Raw genomic sequence first — 19,262 nt, forward strand, 5'->3', positions numbered from 1 at the left:
GACGACGAGGTCGGAGCGGAGGTTCTCTCTCAGGGAAAGGCGGCTCTGCCTCGGTCGCGCTCGCGTTTCCAGTCTAGACGCAGCGTCCATGTCTACAGCGCAAACTCCATCTCGCCCGCACCGCCCGCCGCCTTCCTCGCGCGCTCCATGACGGCGAGCCCGACCCCCTCCTCGCGCACCGCCTCGACAAAGATCAGGTCGACGCCCTTGCCCTCCTCCTCCTGCTGTCCCTCGACGCGCTCCTCGCTCACCGCACCGAGGTCCTCCGGCAGCGCGTCGAGGAACCGCAGCCCGGCAAAGAGCCGCTGGGCCGCCTCGATCGGCCGCTCGCGGTCGCCGAGCGAGAAGCTCAGGACGTCGACCTCGTCGAGGTCGGGCAGGTTCGACTCCTCACCGACGGCGAGGTTGGCGAACGGCGACTCGGGCGCGGGCGGGAGGCGGATCAGGGCGCACGACGGCGTCACGGTTGACAGAGTCGAGGCGGACAGGGCGGCGAGGGTCGAGTCGTTGAGCATGAGCCCGACGCGGAACCTGGGCGCGGTCGGCTCGTCGGCCGTCGACATGTTCGACGCCGTGGTGTCGTCGGCGGGCGGTGCGGCGACGGGCGTGTGCGTGAGCGCCGTGAGCTGGATCAGGTCCTGGAGGCTCGGGAGCGGGAAGTCGCCCGCGTCGGCGCTCGAGACGGGCTTGACGAGGATGACCTTGGCGTTGCCCGGCGCGTAGTGCTTGTACTTCATGCCGGGCGTCGTCGGCTTGTCCTCGAGGTCCTGGCTCCGAAAGTCGCGCGAGTAGACCTGGATCCGGCCCGAGTCGCCCTGGGCCCGTGCGGCGAGAAAGCCCGCGTCGGCGAGGCACGCCTCGATGTCCTCGGCCGAGACGCCGCCCGCGCGCAGGATGCGCAGCTCGCCCTCGCCGCCCTCGGCGGGCTGGACCCAGTCGACGACGGTGCTCTCGACGCCGACCTCGCACTCGCCGCCGTCGAGCACAGCGCCGACACCGCGGCCCTCGCCGAGGTCGGCGACGACGTGCTTGGCCGTTGTCGGGCTTGGCCGGCTCGACAGGTTGGCGCTCGGTGCCGCGAGCGGCAGGTTGGCCTGGCGGATGAGGGCGAGCGCGAGCGGGTGCGACGGCATGCGGACGCACAGCGAGTCGTGCCCTGCCGTCACCTCGGGGGCGACGGCGAGTCGAGGCGGGTCGACGGCGCGCCCTTTGCCCTTGGCGTCGCGCGCGACGAGCGGGAACACGAGGCTGAGCGGGCCGGGCCAGAACCGCTTCATGAGGGCGTCGTACATGCGCGGGACGGCGGCCGGGACCCGCGCCTGCTCCTGCTCTTGCGGTTGTGCGTCTGCGCCTGTTGCGGCGTCGGGCGAGGTCGAGGGCAGGAGGTCGAGGAGCATGTCGCGGCTCGAGACGTGGACGATGAGCGGGTTGTCGCTCGGCCGGCCCTTTGCGGCAAAGATGCGCTTGACGGCGGTCGACGACAGGGCGGATGCGCCGAGGCCATAGACGGTCTCGGAGGGGAAGGCGACGGGGAGGTGGGCGTGCAGAAGGGACGAGGCGGTCTCGAGGGAGGAGGCGAGCGTCGAGTCAGGCGAGGTCGCGAGGAGCTGTGCGCGTGCTGGAGGGTCGGCTGGAGGTGTCGAAGTCGATGCCACCGGGCTTGCGCGGGCTGATTGGGAGGCCATGGTGCGGACGAGCTGATGAAGATGAGGCGAGAGTCCGCGGACGAGCATGCAGCGATGGCGGCTCGGGGTGCCTTGCGCAGCTCTGCAGACAGTGCGAGGAGAGTCAGCTACAGGCTCACTGGCTCGCCTGTCCGCTCCACGCTGTGCCTGCCGACGAGGCTCAGCTCGGCACCGCCCCGCTCAGAAAAGTGAGGGCTCGGCGTCGACGGCGGCTGCTCGGGCTGTGAGGAGTGCAGAGAACGAGGACACACATTGGCCAAGTAGTTCTTGCCGGCAAAGTGGAGCTCCGAGCGCGAGGTCGGCGGATGGTGGACCAGGAAGGCCAGCTCGATCCTCTCTCTCTCGTTGACCCGCTCGAGTGCCGCACCAGGCTGCTCGTCTCTCTGTGACTCTTGCCTCTCCTCCAGTGCAAGCGAAAGAGCGTGATCCCAATAGTGTCCTTTGCACTCGCCGCGAATTCGCGTTCTCGAGCCCAGCTCGCGTCCAACCGCACGTCCAGCTCCTCCGTGCTACCGCACCTTGTCGCTCCTCGGCGGCGTCGGCGGCGGCGTCCACGCTTGCGCCCTCGAACCCTCGCCGTCGCCCTCAGCGTTCGCCGTCCCACTCGCGCTCGGCGGCCGGCCCTCGAGCGCCGCAGCCGCAGCGGCGCGCGCGCGCTCGACGCTCCTCCTCGGGCGGTGCGGCGCCGTCGGGCTCGGCTCATCGAGTGCGGCGTCGCTCGGGCGCGAGGCCGGGTCGCGGGTCGGCCCCAGAGGGGACCAAGCGCTGGGAGAGGCGGGCGAGACGGGCGTCGAGTACGCTCGGCTCGGCGAGCGCGGCGGCCGAGGCGGCGGCGTGCCCGAGAGGCCGAGACCTTGGCCTTCGACGCCTGCTGAGCGGCGGCGAGAAGAGAGGGACGGCGATGGGGCGGGGCGGACGGCGATCGGGGCAGGGGGTGCGGCGCGACGAGAGGGCACCGAGAGAGGTGCGCCGGCGCGGCTGGCGGGACGAGGTGCGGCGGGCGTGGCGAAGAGGTGCTGCATCGACGGCGGGAGGGAGCTCTCGGGCGCCGGCTTGTCGGCGAGGAGCGGCCGCGAGCCGAGGACGGGGCTGCTGCCGCCCATGGCGGGGCTCGGCGGAAAGAGCAGCCCGCCGTCGCCGCCGTCGCCGTCGTCGGCCGCCGCGAGGACCGAGAGCACCATGCCCTCCTCGCTGCCGAGCGAGAACCGGCTCGAGCCCGACGAGGTGCGCTCGAGCGCTGGACGCGGCGGCGGCGGGAAGCCCGAGATGGCCGAGGGCGAGAACCCGCCGAGCTCGCCGCCGTGCGCCTGCGGGAAGTGCAGCGGCAGGGCCTCGTCGCCGTCACCGCCTGCGTCGACAGCGACGAACTCGAGGACGTTGAGCGGGCCTCGGTCGACTTGAGCGGCCGGCGCTCGGGGCGGACAGGCGGCGACGGACGGCGCAGGGCAGTCGGACTGGCGGCGAGAAGTCGAAGGAAAGAAGGAGGTGTCGGAGGCACGTCGCGAGGCGGAGAGGGCATGCGAGTGCGCGCTGGACGAGCGGCGAGAAGAAGAGGGTGGCGACGCGGGTCGGGGCGAATGCGCGGGCGACGGCAGCAGCGAGCTGAACGGCGGGGCGTTCATGTCGTAAGGAAGTCGAGTCGAGGACGACGTCGCCGACGAGGACCCGGCCCTCGCACCGTCCTTGACCGCGCCGAGCCCGATGATGAGCACCTCGTCCTCGTCATCCGCGCCGAGCTCCTCCTCGCCTCTCGCGCCCCACATGTCCGCCCAGTTCCCTGCCGACCGGCTCGCCGCCCGTCGCTCCTTGCCCGCCTCCCTCCACGCCGCGAGCTCCTCGTCCGTGACCGTCCCTGCTGCGCCGCCCGCCGCGCCGCTCTCGACGCCCGGCCTGCTCGACGACACCGAGAGAAACTCCTTCATCGCCGCGAGCGACGTCTTCTTGCGCACGCCCTTGGGCGGCGCCGGCTGTGGCGGCGCCTGGGCCGGCACGGCGAGCTCGTCGATGCTCGGACCCGCTCGAGCGCCGCCGCCCGGCACACGCCCACGCGCGAGCGTGAGCACCGAGCCGAGCGAGTGGCTGCGCCCGTGACGACGAGACTCGCCGGCCGACGACGAGGATGGCGGCGATGATGCGGCGGCGCGAGGGAGGAGCGGTCGGCGCCACCTCGTCGGGCTCACGCTCAGGCCCGTCGCCGCCGCCGCTGCTGCTGCTGCGCCGTCGCCCGCCACCGTGCTCGTCCTGCCCTCCTCCTGCCTCGCCGTGGACGACAGGGAGAACGGCCCCGAGCCCCACAGCATCGACTGCGGGCGCGCAGCCGGCGCGAGGCCAGGCGTGCGGACGCGGGCGCGAGGCTGCGCCGCGTCGGCCGAGGCCGACTTCTGCATGGCTGGGGCGATCGTCGAGGCGTGCAGGGATGCAGACGAGGGCGACGGGCGGAGGAAGGCGCGCAGGCGGGCGGACGAGGACGAGGTCGAGAGGAGAGGTTTCGAGGTGGTTGAGGACGAGGTGAGGGCGGGGCGGGGCGCGGTACTGGGCACGCCGCTCGCCCGGTGCAGTGCTGAGGATCGTGACGGCGGTCGTGCGGTAGCGGCGGTGCCCTCCTGCTCGAGCGGACCCGGTGCGCCTCGTCGTCCGTCGCCGACGAACGAGGTCTCTCGCTCGCGCCCATCTCCCTGCTCGCCCGCCCGCTCAGAGTCCTCAGGGCTCCTCGCTCCACCTTGCGCACCGCGCACCGAGTTGGCGAGCGAGATCTCGAGCGTGCCGGAGCGCGTCATGCTGTGCGAGGCGGCGGCGGCGTCCGGGGTTGGCGGACGTGGAGGAGGAGGGCGCGCGCCCGGCGCTGGCTCGGCGAGCATGGCGGGTGAGACGGGCAGTCGGCTGCTGGCGAGCTGGCGGTGGTGGTGGTCGTGGTGAAGAGGGGAAGCTGCGCGCGAGCCAAGGCCAGCCGCGAGCGCCAGAGTGGGGCACGCTCGAACTCTGAGGTGCGGACGCACTTGTTGCCTCGCTCGGTTGGACGGTTCTCGACAGCGGGCAGAGCGTCGACAGCAAGAGCAGCCGCTGTGCTCGCTGAGGACCAGAGGCCTCGTCGATCGCGCGAGTTGCACAATTGCCTTCATCAAGGATAGCTCGCTCTCGCTGGACAAGGGCTCCGAATGACGACGACGAGGAGGACAACGTGCTTTGCACAGAGAGCGACAACAAGGAGAGGATGCGGACGACGACGAGAGAGCGGGCGAGACGACAGGGGAGGGAGAGGCGGGAGGACGAAGGCGTCAAAGGACCATGGCGTCGCCGTCGCCGTTCGACGCCGCGGCCGGCTTGTCGGCGAGGAGCGCATGCAGGTCCCCTGTAGATGCCCGCGCAGAGTCAGTACGTATCGAGAGGGCAGGGCGCTGAAAGAGAGAGAGAGAGAGAGAGGGACGCACACTTGGGCCACTCGACGCCCTTCTCGGCCAGCAAGCCCTCGCCCCACGTCATGACGCTCATGAGCCCAGGCAGCTTGGGCTCGGCCGGGTGCCCCTGCGCGTTGAGGATGGCCGCGTTGAGCTCGCGCGCCGTGCGCAGCCGCTGCGACGGGTCGAGGAGCGACGAGATGTGCGGCGGCATGGGCGGCAGCGCGTCGGCTGCGGCCGCCTTCGACGTGCCCTTCTTGCTCTTCTTGGCGCCGGCGGTAGAGCTCGATGCCGTACTTGCCGCCGCCGCGCCGGCTGAGCCCTCGCCCGTCGCCGAACCGCCCGCCGCGCCCGTCGCCGCCACCTCGCCGTCGCCGAGCACGGGCAACTCGAACGCGAGGAGCGCCATAGTGCGCTCGAGCTCCTTGAGGAAGCGCGGGTGCTCCTCGGCGAGCGGCGCGAGCTCGTTCTGGGCGAACGACAGTGCGTGGCCGACCTCGCCGGCGCGGATGAGCTCGATGAGGTGCTGCTGGAGGAGGTGGAAGTGAAGCGACGGGTCGAGATCGAGGATCTGTGTGCGGCGCACGAGGAGCGAGAGTCAGTGACCGTATCCTCGAGCGAGGCTGCTGCTGCTGCGGGTGCGACGGCTCGGGCGACGACGGCGACGGCGGCGACGGCGGCGACGGTGGCTCTTGCCTCAGTGTTGACGTGTTTGGTTGTCCTATTATCATCTTCGCCGAGCACGAGCAGGGTCGTTACAACCCTGCGTTGGCCCAGCTGAGAGTGGTGCATAGTATAAATCGATCCTTGGCGAAGAGCGCTCGCGCTCACGCCGCCGGCCGCCGCACATGGGGGAAGAGGGAGAAGAGGAGGGAGAGGGGGGCGCACCTCGAGGTCTAGGTCGACGACCTGGTCCAACGCGCTCTCGACCTCGCCTCGCAGGACGGCTCGGCGGATCTCCATGCGGGTGCGGATGCTGTCTACGTCGCCGAGCGCGGCGCCTGCGCCCGAGGTGGTGGCGCCATCTGCTGCTGCTGACGACAGGCCGGCCTCGCGGGCAAAGTTCTCGGCGGCCGAGAGGTAGCCCTCGGTGAAGAGGTAGTTGGCGACGAGGAGGTTCAGGTCACTGCGGGCGAGCGAGGCAAGTCAGTGCGGTTGCTCGGTAGAGGGCAGGAGCTGCTTGTCGTCGTCGTCGTCGTCGTCGTCGTGCGCGCACAGGTCGCGGGCGCGCGTGGATCAGGAATGAAGTATAGTTGTGTCCTCTTTGACCCGCTCCTCCCGTGGGGGGCGGCTAGCGTGGATTAGACGCAAATCGTAGGAGAGATTCCCACTTCGAAAAGGGTATCATCAGGTGCACACGGGGCGACCCTGTGGGTTCGTGCTGGACGACGACGACGAGGGGGGAAAAGGTTGCGAGAGGGGGACGCACTCTTTCGAGACGGGGACGTCTTCGAGGCGTTTTGCCCAGTCTTGCGGGGTGGTTACGGGCCGTTTGGACGACTGCGAGGCGGTGGAGGAGCCGAGGAGGCCATGGCGAGGTGTGGGAGGAGAGAAAGGTGAGCGCGCGCGCCCAGGGAGGGAGAGAGAGAGGCGAGCATGCACGCACCATGGCTCCAGCGGGGCGAGGTGCGTAGCCGAGTAGAGCTCGCAGGCGGTCGGTGTGGGCCTGCTGATCCACCGTTGGACCCGCGGCGAGCGCTCGACACGAGGGAGGCCGGAGGTGACGAGGTGGGGGAGGCGGCCGGTCGCGAGGCACACGGGCGACGCGCGCTGTTGGTGTGCGGCGGGAGTGAGAGGGTCGGCGAGTGCGGCTGAGCTGGGCTGGCTGGCAGCAAGGGCCTCGCAGCGAGTGTGGTGAGCAGAGACGAGGAGGTCCGCCGCCTCTCCTCGTCCGACAGCCTCTCTCGACCGCGACCGTGTGCCCAGCCGGCAGGCTAGCTGCGAGCATGATGCACTCGGACTGCTTGTCTCGCTGCGAGTGCTGCACGAGACTCTCCTCGCGCCCGCACGAGCCTCGCTTCCCCGCTCCCTCGTCAGCTCGTTGCCTCGCCTTTCTCCCACCGACGCCTCGCACCAGCGCTGCATCCTGCAGCTCGAGGCACTGCTCATCATGCCTGGCGAGCTGCCCACGCCCGCCGCTGTCGCTGCTGCGCTCGCCCTGCGCCCCTTCGCCGCGTCCACGACTCGCCGCGACCTCTCGACCACCACAACCGCGTTCCGCACCGCATGGGCAGCCCTGTCGCAAGCCCAGGTCCTCCAGCAGACCTGCATCCGCGTCGCCGAGCACGCCGCAGCAGTGCTCTGCGCCGTCTTTGCCCGCCTCGACGAGGTCGAGCACGCCGAGCGCGCAAAGCTCCAAGGCAGGGTCGTCCTCGAGCGCTCGTACGAGTTCCAGGCGGCGGCTGAGGGGGCACGAGGAGGAGCAGAGACGGTATTCAAGGTCCAAGCGTGCGTTGTCCTTCTCCTCTCGCCCGCCCCAACCTCCTCCCGACCTTCTCCCGACCTTTCTCCCTTTCATACAGCGCCATGCTCGACCTCCAAGCCTTCTCGACCGACTTCCTCGCCCTCTCGACCGGCCCCTCGCGCCTCGACCTCCTCGTCCTGTCCCTCCCAGCCTCGCAACGCGCCCTCACGACCCTGTCCTCCTCCCTCTCGAACCTCGTCGCCCACTACGGCGTCCCGCACCCGTCCTCGCGCGCCAACTGGGCCGCCGAGATCGCCGCCGCCGTACGCGACGACGAGCGCGCCCTCCCGCGCCTGTTCCAGCGCGCGCTCGCGCTGCGAGGCGACGCGTGGCAGCGCTTCCTCGCCGAGCAGCAGCCCTCGTCGACGGCTGCGGCGGAGGCGGGACCGGGCACGCCGAGCCAGCGCAGGAGCGCGTTTGTGGCGTGGTGCGTCGAGCGGAACCCGCTGCTCGGCGCGTCCGCGGGCGAGCGAGGCGAGGAGGGCGGCTGCGCGCCGAGGAGGAGGAGGCAGGAGGCGAGCTGGCCGCCTGCGCCGCCCAGCCCAACGCCGTCGACGCCGGGCGAGCGACTTGCCTCAGGCTGTCTGGCGAGCGGGCTCGGGGCGGCGCCACCGATGAGGAGGGCCGTCTCGCAGCCTGCGCCGTCGAGCGGTCCGAGCGAGGCGGTCGACCCGTCGTCACCGAGCCGCGCCACGACGCCGCCATCGCCTATCCCTCTTCCCTCGACGGCTCCTCCTTCGGCAGCCCGCCTCGAGCGCGAGGCGCCGCCGCCGCTCGAGCAGCTCGCTCCCCGGCCTCCTTCGCCACTGCCGCTCCCTCAGCCGCCAGGGCCGGCCAAGCAGGCCTCGCCACCAGCCTCGCCGCTTGTCGTCGCCGCCGACGACGTGCTTGCCGCCCCCGCGCCTTTTATCGACGAGGCCGCGCCGCTCGACGGCGTCTCGGCGACGCCGACGCCCTCAACCTCGGACCCGGTCGAGCCGGTCGAGCCCGCCGTCACCGAGCGCGCGCTCGATGCGCTCCCGACAGCGTCCTCGCCGATCTTCGTCGACGAGTCGCCGAGCGAGGCGGTTCAGCAGCCGGCGCCGCACGACGAGCCCGTCGTCGACGTGCCCGCCATCGTCTTAACGAGCGACGGCGGCGAGCCAGTCGAGCTCGCGCACGAGCCGCGCCTCGTCGACGATGCTGCCGGCGACGAAACGGCGGGCGAGGACGCAGCACTGGTTGAGGACGTGCCCGAGTCGTCGCCGTCCTCGTCGTCCGAGCCGCCCGTTCAGCCGTCGACCGCCGCCGCTTCCCTGCGCATCCTCGCCGTCGACGGCGGCGTCCTCCTCGGCCCCATCCCTCAGCTCGACCTCCTCTCCTCGCTCCTCCATCCTTCCTCCACCGCCAACTCCTCCCCGTCCCGCTCGACCGCCGCACCCTCGCCCGCACAGCACTTTGCCCTCATCGCCGGCACCGCCTCCTCAGCGCTCCTCGCCGTCCTCCTCGGCCGCCTCGCACTCGACCTCGACGCCGCGCACGCGCTGTACGTCCGCATCGCGCAGCGCGCGCTCGCTCTCGACGGGCCGGCGGGACGCGCCGCTCGAACCGTCGCCCAGGCGCCGAGGCGCAGGCCGAGCCGCTGGTCGCGTCTCTTTCGGCGCTCGTCGGGCCCGCACGACTCGTCGTCGACGGCGACGGACGAGCGCGAGACGGGCGCCGACGGGCTCGCGGCCGCGAGAGGCACAGCGCTGGCCACCGCGCTCGCCGAGCTCCTGCCCGGCGCAGACGAGCCATTCGCCTCGTCCTCGCCTCGTCAGGCGCGCACCTCCCTCCTCGCCTTTCGCGCCGGCCCCTCGGGCCGCGTCGAGCCCGCCTGGCTCGTTAGCGACGACCCGTCGAGCGCGCGGGGGCTCACGGTCGTGCAGGCGGTCCTCGGCTCGGCCGCCGCCTCGCCGCTCGTCGCCTTCCCAGGGTGGTGCGCGAGCCCGACGAGCCTCAGCACCCCGCAAGGCGCGCTCGAGCTCGGTCTTGCGGCGGCGGCGGGGCGAGCGCCGGTCGAGCTCGTCTCGCTCGGCACGGGTTACGCCTCGCTGCGCCTGTCGGCGGCTTCGGCGAGCTCGAGCCCGACGAGACGTGCCGCGATCGACGCGACGCAGCAGGCGGCGGCGGCGAACGCGGTCGCGGTGGCGGCGCTCGCGAGGAAGCTTGACGGGCGTGACGACGTCGAGCTGAGGCGGCTCGAGGGCGACGTCGCACGGAGCGGGGTGCTCGACGGTAGGGAGGAGTGGGAGACGAGCGCAGCGAACGATGGAACGGGGCCGAGGGGTCGAGGGGCAGAGGGAGAAGGTCGTCGAGGAGGTGGATTTGGGAAGGCCGTTCAGCCAGGTGCGCCCCTCTTTCTCTCTCTTTCTGCGAATCCTTGCAGGGCATCGACTGACCGAGTAAGATACGCGTATAGCTCCGCTCCACCTCGACGACCTCTCCTCGCCCACTTCGTCCCGAGCCCCGCTCAAAAAGCGCGCCTCTCGCCTGTCCTTCCTCTTCGGCGGCGGCAAGAGCCGCGACGCAGGGCCGGCCTCTCCCTCTCCCCGTCCTCACCAAGCTTCCTCCTCGTACCACCCACCCCGCCACCCGAAACCCTCGTCGCCACCGCATTCCTCGTCCCTGTCGCCCTCCCTCGCCATCCCGCGCTTGCGCACCTCGATCTCGCTCGACGACCTGCGGCGGCGCGATACGGGCGCGAGAGGCGGTTCGACGTCGAGGGAGGGGAGCGGCGGCCTGTATGCGCTCGGGGAGGACGCGTGGGGCAGCAGCGCAAGCATCAAGAGTGGGTGAGAGGGGAAGGAGTCCGTGCAACTTTGTCTTCTCTCCTGTCCTCTTCCTCAAATCTCTCGGTGACTCGCTCGAGCAGCAGAGAGCGGCTCACGACGCGTTCGGATGGGACGAGAGAGCCAAAGATGATAGCGTTTTCGAGGTGCGAGCGCTGGGCCGAACGGCTCTTTCGTTGTGAGCGCGCAGAGAATCGAGAGGCGTGAGCGGGACCACTCTCTGACGTAGAAGAGAACGTCAAACAGAGAAAGCTTGCACGCGCTCTTCGAGAGGAGGGAGGGACGGCGACGAACAGCTTCGACGACGACGAGGGGACATACACAAGGCGAGGAGAGAGAGGGAAGGAAAGGAGGCAGAGAGGGGAGTACGAGGGGATCTATAGGTTGCGAGTGGTTGGGGGACGAACGACATTGGGGTGCGAGGCGAGTCGAGGCAAAGGCGAGGCGAGTCGAGGACGGACGAGCGGGGAGAGGAGAGGGGAACGACGGGGACGAGTACAGAGGGGCAGGAGGGGCGACGAGCGCCGAGGGTATCGTGGTGGGCGAGGGCGACATAGATAGGTGTGTGTGTCGGCCACAGGCGGGACGGGGTGGGCCTTGACGAGGAGGGGAGGAAGTGGGGGGGTATCGACCTCGGGCCCGGTCGACGACGGCGAGTAGACGCAGCGAGCGACGACGACGGCGTGCCGTTCACTCCATCATGGCGTCGTCGTCGTCGTCTCGCTGCGTGTGCGACGAGCGCGCCTGGTGCTGCTGCTGATGCTGCTGGTCCTGCGCCGCCCTCCTCGTCGACGACCGGAGCCGGCCCTTCCAGCCGTCGTCGGCCGCCGCCGCTCCTCCTCCTTGCGTCGCGCCGCCGCCGCCCTGCGCCGGGACGCGCTCGCGCGAGCACGCCGGCGCGCGGTGACCGGGCGAGGCGGCGGCCCACGTACCGCGGGCCGCTCCACCCGAGAGGGGCGAGCCGACGGCGGGTTGCTGGGCGAACGACTGGGGGGAGGGGTAGGCGTGCTGGTGCTGGTGCTGGTTCGAGAACGAGGACGACTGGTGGTGGTGCGGGAACGACGAGGCCGATTGCGACAGGGCCGAGGCGGTCGAGGCGAACGACATGGGCGAGCCGTAGGGGACGGCGACGCCCTCGGCCGGGGCCTTCCACCCGTTGGCCCACGCGGCGCCCGAGGCTGCGTTGGCGAGCGTGAGGCCCGAGTTGAGCGCAGGCGGATGCGCCGTCGAGCCTCCGGCGGCGGCGGCGGGGAGGACGCCCTTGAGGAAGCTCTGGAGGCACAGGAGCTCCTGGTCGCGCTGCGAGTCGAGCTTGAAGGCGCCGAGCGACAGGAGGTCGTCGTCGTCGAGGGCCGAGGACCCGTGGTGGTGGTGATGGCTCGACGATGCGGGAGAGGTGGCGGCGCCGGCCGGACGAGGAGGACTGGCGGCGGCGGGCATGAGCGCGGGGTGGAAGGCCGTGGAGCTGGCGACTGCCGTCATGCGCAGTGGGTGCGCCGGTGCTGGTGTGCTGCACGGGGTCGCTGGCGGGAGTGGGAGCGGGGAAGCGGGTGGAGAAGGGGGGAGGAGCGACGACGACGGCGAACTTGGCCTCAATTGCTCGCTCTTGAAAAGCGGACTATCCCCCCCACGCTCGCATGCTCGTCGTCGCGCGATTAGCCTCTCCTGAACCACGCTCGTCCGTACGTTCAAGGGCACGCTCCTCCCGGTCTTCGCCGAAGCTCTCCTCTCATCCGGCTCGAGTCTAGCTCTCTCTCCCCCACGCACGACGTCGACGGACAGGGGCTTTGTCACCCACTCTCTCAAGCGTATGGACGAGGGCGAGCTAAAGGAGACGACGACGAGCGCGTGGGGGATCAAAGTCCGGTGGGAAGCCGACGTTGCAAGCGCGAGAGTTTGTCCGGAAGGGGATGGATGCCGGACGGCCGGTCGACGCGGGTGCTGATGTGTGCGACACTGCGAGGGGAGGTGCCGAGAATGAACAGGGAAGAGGGAAAGTACGAGAGGCGAGGCTGGGAGGAGAAAGAGAGGACGAGGAGAGGGGAGGAAAGGGAGGACGCGACGACAACGACGGCGGCGACGACGGGCTCGGTCGGATGTCTTGCCGCTGTCTTTCCACCTGCGATGCGCGAGGATAACGGTCAGGCCACGTCGTTCCAGCCACGCCGGAAGAGGGAGAGAGGGGAAGAGAGAGAGAGGGAAAGAGAGAGAGAGAGAGAGAGCGCACGCACCCCTCGCCGTCCACCTCTGCTCGTCGGCCTCCTCGAAGTCGCGCTTGAACGGCTCGACCAACCTGATGAAGACGTCGAGGTGCTCCTCGCCCGGCGCGTCGAGCCCTTGCGACCACGCGAGCGCCTGCGGCGCGCGGAGCGCGTTCTCGATCTGGCGAGCGACGAGTGCGCCGCGAGCGACGCGAGGTGGGTCGACGAGAAGGCGTCGCTCTGGTGGTTGTGGATCTCGTCACGGGCGAGGAACAGGTTGCGAACGTCGACGCTCGGGTTGTCCTCGAAGACGTCCTCGCACGACTGGAGGGCGGGCACGTCGCGCAGCGAGTCGACGAGGGAGGCCGAGTGGAGGGCGACGGCCACGCAGTCTGCAGGAGGAGAGGCGTGAGACGGCTGTCGTAACGGTGAGAAAAGAGACGCTCGGACGCACCCTCGAGACCGGCGAACTGGTGCGAGCTGGGGCAGGAGCGGTGCGAGACGGTGAACAGGTCGCGCTAGTTCTCCTGCTACTGCTTGATGTGCACGCCGACCACGTCGCCGCCGCGCTCGTTCTCCTGGCCCTCGTCCCCGGTCCTGCTCGTCGTCGTCCGTGTCGACCTGGAGCTCCGACCGGTGCGAGGTGAGGCTGGAGCGCTCGCGGTTGGTCTTGCAGCGCGGCGACGGCGGCTCTGGAGGGATGGGCTCCTGGTCGGCGAGTGCTGGCCTCAGGGCAGAGCCGAGGGCGTGGTAGGCGAGGGTGGACGCGGGGGCGAGGAGGAGGAGGGAGCTGGGCGCCGAGAGCAAGGTGCGCGATCAGGCGGTCGTCGCCATGGCGGGAGCTGGCAAGCCTTCAGGAGTGCTTCAGGGCTGCGCAGGAGGCGCTCATGTGCGAGGCTGGGTCGAGGTGTAGAGCAAGCCGCGAGCACCGCCTCGTCCCCCGCTGCCGTCCTCACCACACCGCTCGAGCACGATGAGCGACCCTGCACAAGACCCTGCTGCTGCGACCGCACCTCCACCCACTTTCAAGCGCAAGAAGCGACCCGCCCAGTCGAGGACTGTCGACTCGACGCCCCTCCTCGGCTCGAACCAGGACGACCAGGACAACGACCACCGCGACTCGACCAGGTGCGCCCGCTTGTCCTTGTACGGCCTCTCCAGCGACTGTTGACCCTCGCCCCCCACCCGCAGCGAGACCCTCGACGAGCTCCTCGCCCTCCGTCGCCTCAAGCGCTCCACCGCCGGCCTCGAGCTCGACCGTCTCAACTCGGGCGAGCGCCGAAAGCGCGCAAAGCCCACCGCGACCCCGGGAGACGGCGCACCAGCAGATGGCGGCACCGTCCTGCGCGAGGACGGCACGGTCGAGGGCACCCAGGGCGGCTTGCGCTCTGGTGCCGGAGGCGACCGCCTGCGCGACGACGCCGAGAGCCACGACGCTCGACAGCGCAAGATCATCAAGACGGACAACTTCACCGGCCAGACCAACACGGTCGACGTCGACAAGCACATGTGCGCCGCCTGTCTCTCTCCCCGCCTCTCTCTCCTCGTGCGCCTGACCGCTCACCTCTCTTCCTCGCCCCTGACAGGCTCGCCTACATCGACGCCGAGCTCGCCAAGCGTCGCGACCCGTCCTTGGCCTCGGGCGCCGACGCCGGCGCGTCCAAGAAGGCGCTCGACCCGCGCGACGAGCTGTACGCCGTCGCCGACAAGTACAAGTTTGCCGACATTGCCGCGGCCGAGCAGGGCAAGAAGGACCGCGACGAGGACGAGGGCAACGTGACGTTGAGCGCGAGCATGCTCATGGGCATTCCCGAGGTCGACCTCGGCATCGAGTGCGTCCCTCTGTTTCTCTCTCTCTTGTGCGCTCGTCCTCGCGCAGGTTCACTGACTCGCCCGCTCTCCTGCCCCACTTCTACCCTGTTCCTGTCGCTACCACTTCGCCTCCTTTTCTCCCCTTCCTCGTCCCCACCCTGCTCGTGTCCCTCGCCGGTCCCCCTTCCACCCACTCTCGCCCGCACGTCTCGGCGCCACCGCAGCACCAAGCTCGCCAACATCGAGGCGACCGAAAAGGCCAAGCGCCAGCTCAGCGACGCCAAAGCCGCAGCACGGGCGGCCCGACTTGCGCACGACGAGGCCGACGAGATGGCCGCCGACCGCTGTGCGTCCCCCTTTGCCCTTGTCCTCTCCTCCTCCTCACTCTCTCTCTCGCACCGACACGTCCTGCGACACCGAGCACACGTCACTGACTCGCACTGCCGCCTCCTCGCCGCAGTCTACCGCCACCGCCGCCCGCTCGAAAGCGACACGGACGCGCTCGAGCGCGCACGTGCCGCCGCCCTCGCCGCGGCCGACCCGGCGCTCGCCGACCCGGACTATGCGCTGCGCAAGGCCAAGCCCAACGGCGGGCGCGGCGGCGGCGGTGGTGGGGGAGGAGGAGGGAGGAGGGAGCTCGCGACGGACGAGATGGCCATGGCGAGGTTCAGGAAGAGGGAGGGCGGCAAGAGGTGAGCTGAGGGTGCACTGCAGAGCTGTTGTTCGTCACTGAGCCTCGTCGCGCGCAAGGGAGAGAGAGCGAGCCTCGAGCGAAAGGTGAGCCGCGAGGTCACGGAAGCAGGCTCGCGCAGGCGCTCTGTGGCTCTCCTTGGCACGGCACAGACAGAGCGATGCACGAGCATAATGTGGTTGCACAACAACGGCGTCTAGGCTAGCATGGCTCCCTCGCTCCCTCGCTCCCTTGCTCCTGCCGCTCGATCTCGCTCGGACCCTCAGATGAGGCTCTCCTCTGCGCCGTCCTCCTCTCGCACCACCTTCTCCTCCCACTCGTGCTCGTCCCCTCCCGCCGCAGGAGCCGCCACCTCGACCGGCCGGTCCTCGCCCGCCGGCGGCGCGCCGAGCTTGGCGACGAGCGACGGGACGGGCGGCACGTGCACCTCGGTGAGCGACGGCGAGTCGTCAAAGCCCCACTCGTCGTCGTCGTCGTCGTCGTCGTGCGCACCGTGTGCTGCAGGAGCGGGCGCGTCGACGAGCGGCTCGTGCGCCGGCTCGACCTCGAGCAAGGTCGCCTCGGGCGCAGGCGCGGCGGCGTCCTCGCTCGGCGCTGCGGGCTCAGGCGACGCCGAGGACGCTGCAGGCTCGTGCGCCGAGGTGAGTGCGGGCGCGATGGCGGGCGCGGGCGCAGCCGAGGTTGGCGCGGCCGCTCGGGCCTCCTCCTCGTCGTCGACGGCGCCGGGCACCTCGACCTCGCCCGTCTCGTGGTCCGACAGGCCCCAGTCGTCGGCCTCGTCGTCCTCGATGATGGGCGCAGGTGCGGGCGCGGTTTCTGCGACAGGAGCGGCGTCGGCGGCGGAAGGCGGAGAAGGGTCGGTCGGCTCGTCGCCGAGGAGGTCGACGAGAGGTGGTGCTGGCTCGACAGGCGCAGGCGATGCGGGGGAGACGACGACGTCGTCGAGGTTGACGGACGGCGAGATGGCGGCGTCGGTGGCGGCGTCGGCGGGGGCGTCAGGGGCGTCGAGGCTGGACCGAGTCAAAGGCGCGGCCTCGGGCGACTCGAGAGGAGGAGAAGACGGTGCGGCGGGAGGCTCGTCGTCGACGTCGACGTCGAGGAGCGACGCAGGAGCAGGGGGTGGGGGCGAAGCGTGCTGGGGAGGCGGCGGCGAGTCGGCGAGGTCGAGGAGGGAAGGAGGCTCGTGCGCTCGCGGCGCCGACTCTGCCGAGGCCGTCTCCTCGGCACCCTTTTCGTCCGGCTCGGGCACCGTCGCACCGTCTCGCGCGCCCGCAGACGGGTCGGCGACGTCCTCGACCGGCTCGGCTGCGTCGGCCTCGCCGTCGAAGCCCCACTCGTCGTCGTCCTCCTCCTCGGCGGCACTCGCGCCCGACGGCGGCACGTCTGCGGCCTCGACGAGCTGCTCATGCTCGCTCGAGTCGACGCGCCGCTCCTCGTCGTCCTGCTCGGCAGGCGCGTCGGCCGGCGCGCCTTGCTCGACCGCCTGCTCCTGCTCCTGCTCCTGCTCCGGCTCGATATCCTCCTCCGCTGCCCCGCCCTCGCGAGACGACCCGCCCTCGCTCGCCTCCTCTGCGCCGCCGAGCTCCTCGAGGTCCTCGGCCTCGCTCAGCACCGCCGCCGGGTCCTCCTGCGCGTCGCGCGCGTCCGGCTCGCCCTCGAGCGGCTCGTCGGCGTCGGCAACGGGAGAGGGTGCGGCGGGAGGAGATGGAGGGGGCAGCTCGGTGTGCTGCGGCGGCGGGGACGGCGAGCGAGGTGGCACGGGAGGAGAAGGCGGCGCGGCGAGCGGGCCCGCGTCGCCGTCGAGCTGGACGGGCTCGGGCTCGACGGCCTCGTGCTCATGCTCGTGCTCGGGCTCGGGCTCGTCGACGTGCTCGTCGCCGTCGAAGCCCCAGTCGTCGACGGCCGAGGCGGACTCGTCTTCCGCCTCGACGACGGGCTCGCTCGAGGCGGCGGGAGGCGACGGCGCGCGGTCGAGGTCGACGGGCGCCGCATCGAGAGGAGGGGACGGTGCACGAGCAGGCTCGACTGCGGGTTCTGGTGCGCTCGGCGGCGGTGCAGGCTCGTGCCCGACCTCGTCGCCCTCGCCCGTCACCTCGGCGTCGGCGTCAAAGCCCCACTCGTCCTCCTCGGCGGCGAGCTCCGACTCAGGCTCGCGCTCGTGCTGCGGCTCGGTAGCTCGTGCGGCGCCGAGCGCCGCTCCTGCTCCTGCTGCCGTCGCGCCGACAGCGACAGCGGCCGACGCGAGCGGCGTCGACGAGCGCGGCACGGGCGTCGCCGCGCCCTCGTCGGCGTCTCGCGCCACGTCGCGCACGTCGTCGGACGAGATGGACGGGCGCGAGAAGCCCCAGTCGTCGTCGTCGACGACGGCGGCGGCGGGCGACGTGTGGTCGGGCGAGGGAGCACGCGGCGCGAAGAGCGGCGGCGAGGGGTGCGGGAGGGAGGGGGCGCGTGCGGGCGCGTGGAAGGGTGAGGGGGCGCTCGTCGGCTGGGCGGAAGAAGGTGGTGGTGCGGCCGAGTGAGGGGGAGCGGCGAAGGAGGGAAAGAACGACGACTCGGCTTCGGGCTCGCCCTCGGCGCCGAAGCCCCAGTCGTCGATGCTCGGCTCGCGCGCATGCACAGGGCCGGTGCTGCTCGTGTGCACGGGCGCAGGCGGAGCAGGTGCTGGCGCCCCTCGTGCTGCTGCCGAGCCCGACAGGTCGACGAGCGGGATCGCCTTCTGCGCGAACCCGCTCGGCGCTGCACCGCCTCGCGCGCCCGACCCGCCGCCGAAAGCCGGCGTCGACTCTCGGTGCGCGTGCGCGTGCACCTCGTCGTCGTCATCGCCGTCGAGGAGCCCGCCGTGCCGCCCGCGCTCGCCGCCGTGGCTCGACGCCGCGTCGCTCCCGTCCCACCCGTCGGCCCACGTGTCGTCCTCGTCCTCGTCGTGCGCGTCGCCCGCGTCGTGCAGGACGTATTCGGGCGCCGGCAGGGCGTGCGACAGGCGGCGCGGGAGCGCGGGCGAGTCGGCGCCCTCCTCGAGGGCGAGGAGCGCTCGCGCCTCGTGGTCGTCGCCGTCGTCGTTCTTGCCCGACGACGCCGAGGGGCCGGAGCGCTGCAGCGTCGGCTTGCTCGAGCGCGAGGGGGCGTGCGAGCGCTCGTCATGGTCGTCGTCGTCGTCGTCGGACATGTGGCCGTCGAGAAAGCCGCGGCGGAGGGCCTCCTCGTCGGTGTCGGCGAGGTCGGCGAGGGCCGACGAGGGCTCGTGCGACTTGAGGAACGAGTCGACTGCGAAAGGCGTTGTACGGAGTGTCAGGGACTAGGTCGCGAGAGGGGAGGGGAGAGGGAGGGACAGGGCGAGGGAGAGAGGACGGACCCATGAGGAACTGAAACAGGTTCATGACGAGCGGGAGGACGAGCATGACGAGGACGACTTGGGCCTCGTCCGAGGGAATCCACGACAGGAGCCAGCTGACGCCGTCCTCGAGGAGCGGGAAGGCCCACATGAAGAAGACGACGACGGCCTTCATGGCGGCGAGGCACGCGATGTAGACGGCGGCCTGCTCGCCCCACTTGTGCCACGAGAAGTGCGGGTGGCCGTAGAAGCCCTGCTGGTACTCGGGGGCGACGTGGGCGCGCATGAGGTGGGTCGCGAGCGCGAGGAGGTAGTAGATGAGGAGGACGCCGAACGTCGTGTCGATAAGGATCTGGGCGGCGTAGAGCGAGCACGGGTTGACGCTCGTCGCCGAGGCGATCAGGTCGGCGATCAAGACGTTGCTCGCGTGGAGAAAGAGCTGGCCGACGACCTGCTTTGCGACGTCGGCGAGCCACGTCTTCCACTTGCGGCGCGGGTGCTCGCGCATGCGTTTGACGACGAGACCAGACAGGACGATGGTGCCCATGATGGCCTGGGCGACGAGGCCGACGGGCCCGAGGAGGCGGCAGGCGTCGAGGTCGACCTCGTTGCCGATTTCCTCGAGGAGGGGAGCGCCGATGGTCGAGTTGGCGATGGCGCCGAGGGCGAGGCCGACGGCGTCGGTGGTCGAGTCGAAGGTGGTGGTGCCCGTGTCGAGCATGGCGTCGTCCATGGTCGCTGCGGGGGCGGTCGAGGTGATGAGGGCGAGGTCGACGAGCAGGCGGGCTCTTGTGGCGAGAGCGACGCGGTTCGACGAGGTGACCAACTTTGTGCGAGTCGAGCTGACCAGGCCCTGTCCTCGCTCGAGCGGCG

The 19,262-nt window shown here is 71.0% G+C and overlaps 6 protein-coding genes across 6 annotated transcripts; 2 read left to right on the forward strand and 4 right to left on the reverse strand.

Annotated features, from left to right (window-relative positions):
• Positions 1-54: 54 nt before the first annotated feature.
• RHOBADRAFT_52107 (uncharacterized protein) lies at positions 55-1,712 on the reverse strand. Its single transcript, XM_018416172.1, has one exon. It carries the CDS (start codon positions 1,683-1,685, stop codon positions 93-95), a length of 1,593 nt encoding a protein of 530 aa, XP_018273210.1. The 5' UTR covers positions 1,686-1,712; the 3' UTR covers positions 55-92.
• A 3,130-nt stretch (positions 1,713-4,842) lies between these two features.
• On the reverse strand, positions 4,843-7,028 carry RHOBADRAFT_52109 (uncharacterized protein; the record flags this gene model as incomplete). Its single annotated transcript, XM_018416173.1, has 6 exons — positions 4,843-5,034; positions 5,114-5,651; positions 5,969-6,206; positions 6,510-6,580; positions 6,683-6,850; positions 6,990-7,028. 6 exons carry the CDS (start codon positions 7,026-7,028, stop codon positions 4,961-4,963), a joined length of 1,128 nt encoding a protein of 375 aa, XP_018273211.1. The 3' UTR covers positions 4,843-4,960.
• Positions 7,029-7,190: 162 nt separating this feature from the next.
• RHOBADRAFT_42377 (uncharacterized protein) lies at positions 7,191-9,963 on the forward strand (the record flags this gene model as incomplete). The annotated part of the gene is made up of 3 exons (XM_018414051.1): positions 7,191-7,528; positions 7,603-9,790; positions 9,952-9,963. The coding sequence occupies 3 exons, from the start codon at positions 7,191-7,193 to the stop codon at positions 9,961-9,963; spliced, it is 2,538 nt and encodes an 845-aa protein (XP_018273212.1).
• A 1,081-nt stretch (positions 9,964-11,044) lies between these two features.
• Positions 11,045-11,794, reverse strand: RHOBADRAFT_42378 (uncharacterized protein; the record flags this gene model as incomplete). Its single annotated transcript, XM_018414052.1, has 1 exon — positions 11,045-11,794. One exon carries the CDS (start codon positions 11,792-11,794, stop codon positions 11,045-11,047), a length of 750 nt encoding a protein of 249 aa, XP_018273213.1.
• Positions 11,795-13,528: 1,734 nt separating this feature from the next.
• On the forward strand, positions 13,529-15,063 carry RHOBADRAFT_42379 (uncharacterized protein; the record flags this gene model as incomplete). The annotated part of the gene is made up of 5 exons (XM_018414053.1): positions 13,529-13,683; positions 13,747-14,064; positions 14,142-14,387; positions 14,592-14,713; positions 14,828-15,063. The coding sequence occupies 5 exons, from the start codon at positions 13,529-13,531 to the stop codon at positions 15,061-15,063; spliced, it is 1,077 nt and encodes a 358-aa protein (XP_018273214.1).
• Positions 15,064-18,417: 3,354 nt separating this feature from the next.
• Positions 18,418-18,996, reverse strand: RHOBADRAFT_5896 (uncharacterized protein; the record flags this gene model as incomplete). The annotated part of the gene is made up of 1 exon (XM_018418445.1): positions 18,418-18,996. A coding segment is annotated over one exon (579 nt), but the record flags the coding sequence as incomplete, so codon positions are not given.
• Between the last annotated feature and the right edge of the window lie 266 nt (positions 18,997-19,262).

The sequence above is a fragment of the Rhodotorula graminis genome (genome assembly GCF_001329695.1).
Source record: "Rhodotorula graminis WP1 unplaced genomic scaffold RHOBAscaffold_3, whole genome shotgun sequence".
Taxonomy (NCBI): Eukaryota; Fungi; Basidiomycota; class Microbotryomycetes; order Sporidiobolales; family Sporidiobolaceae; genus Rhodotorula; species Rhodotorula graminis.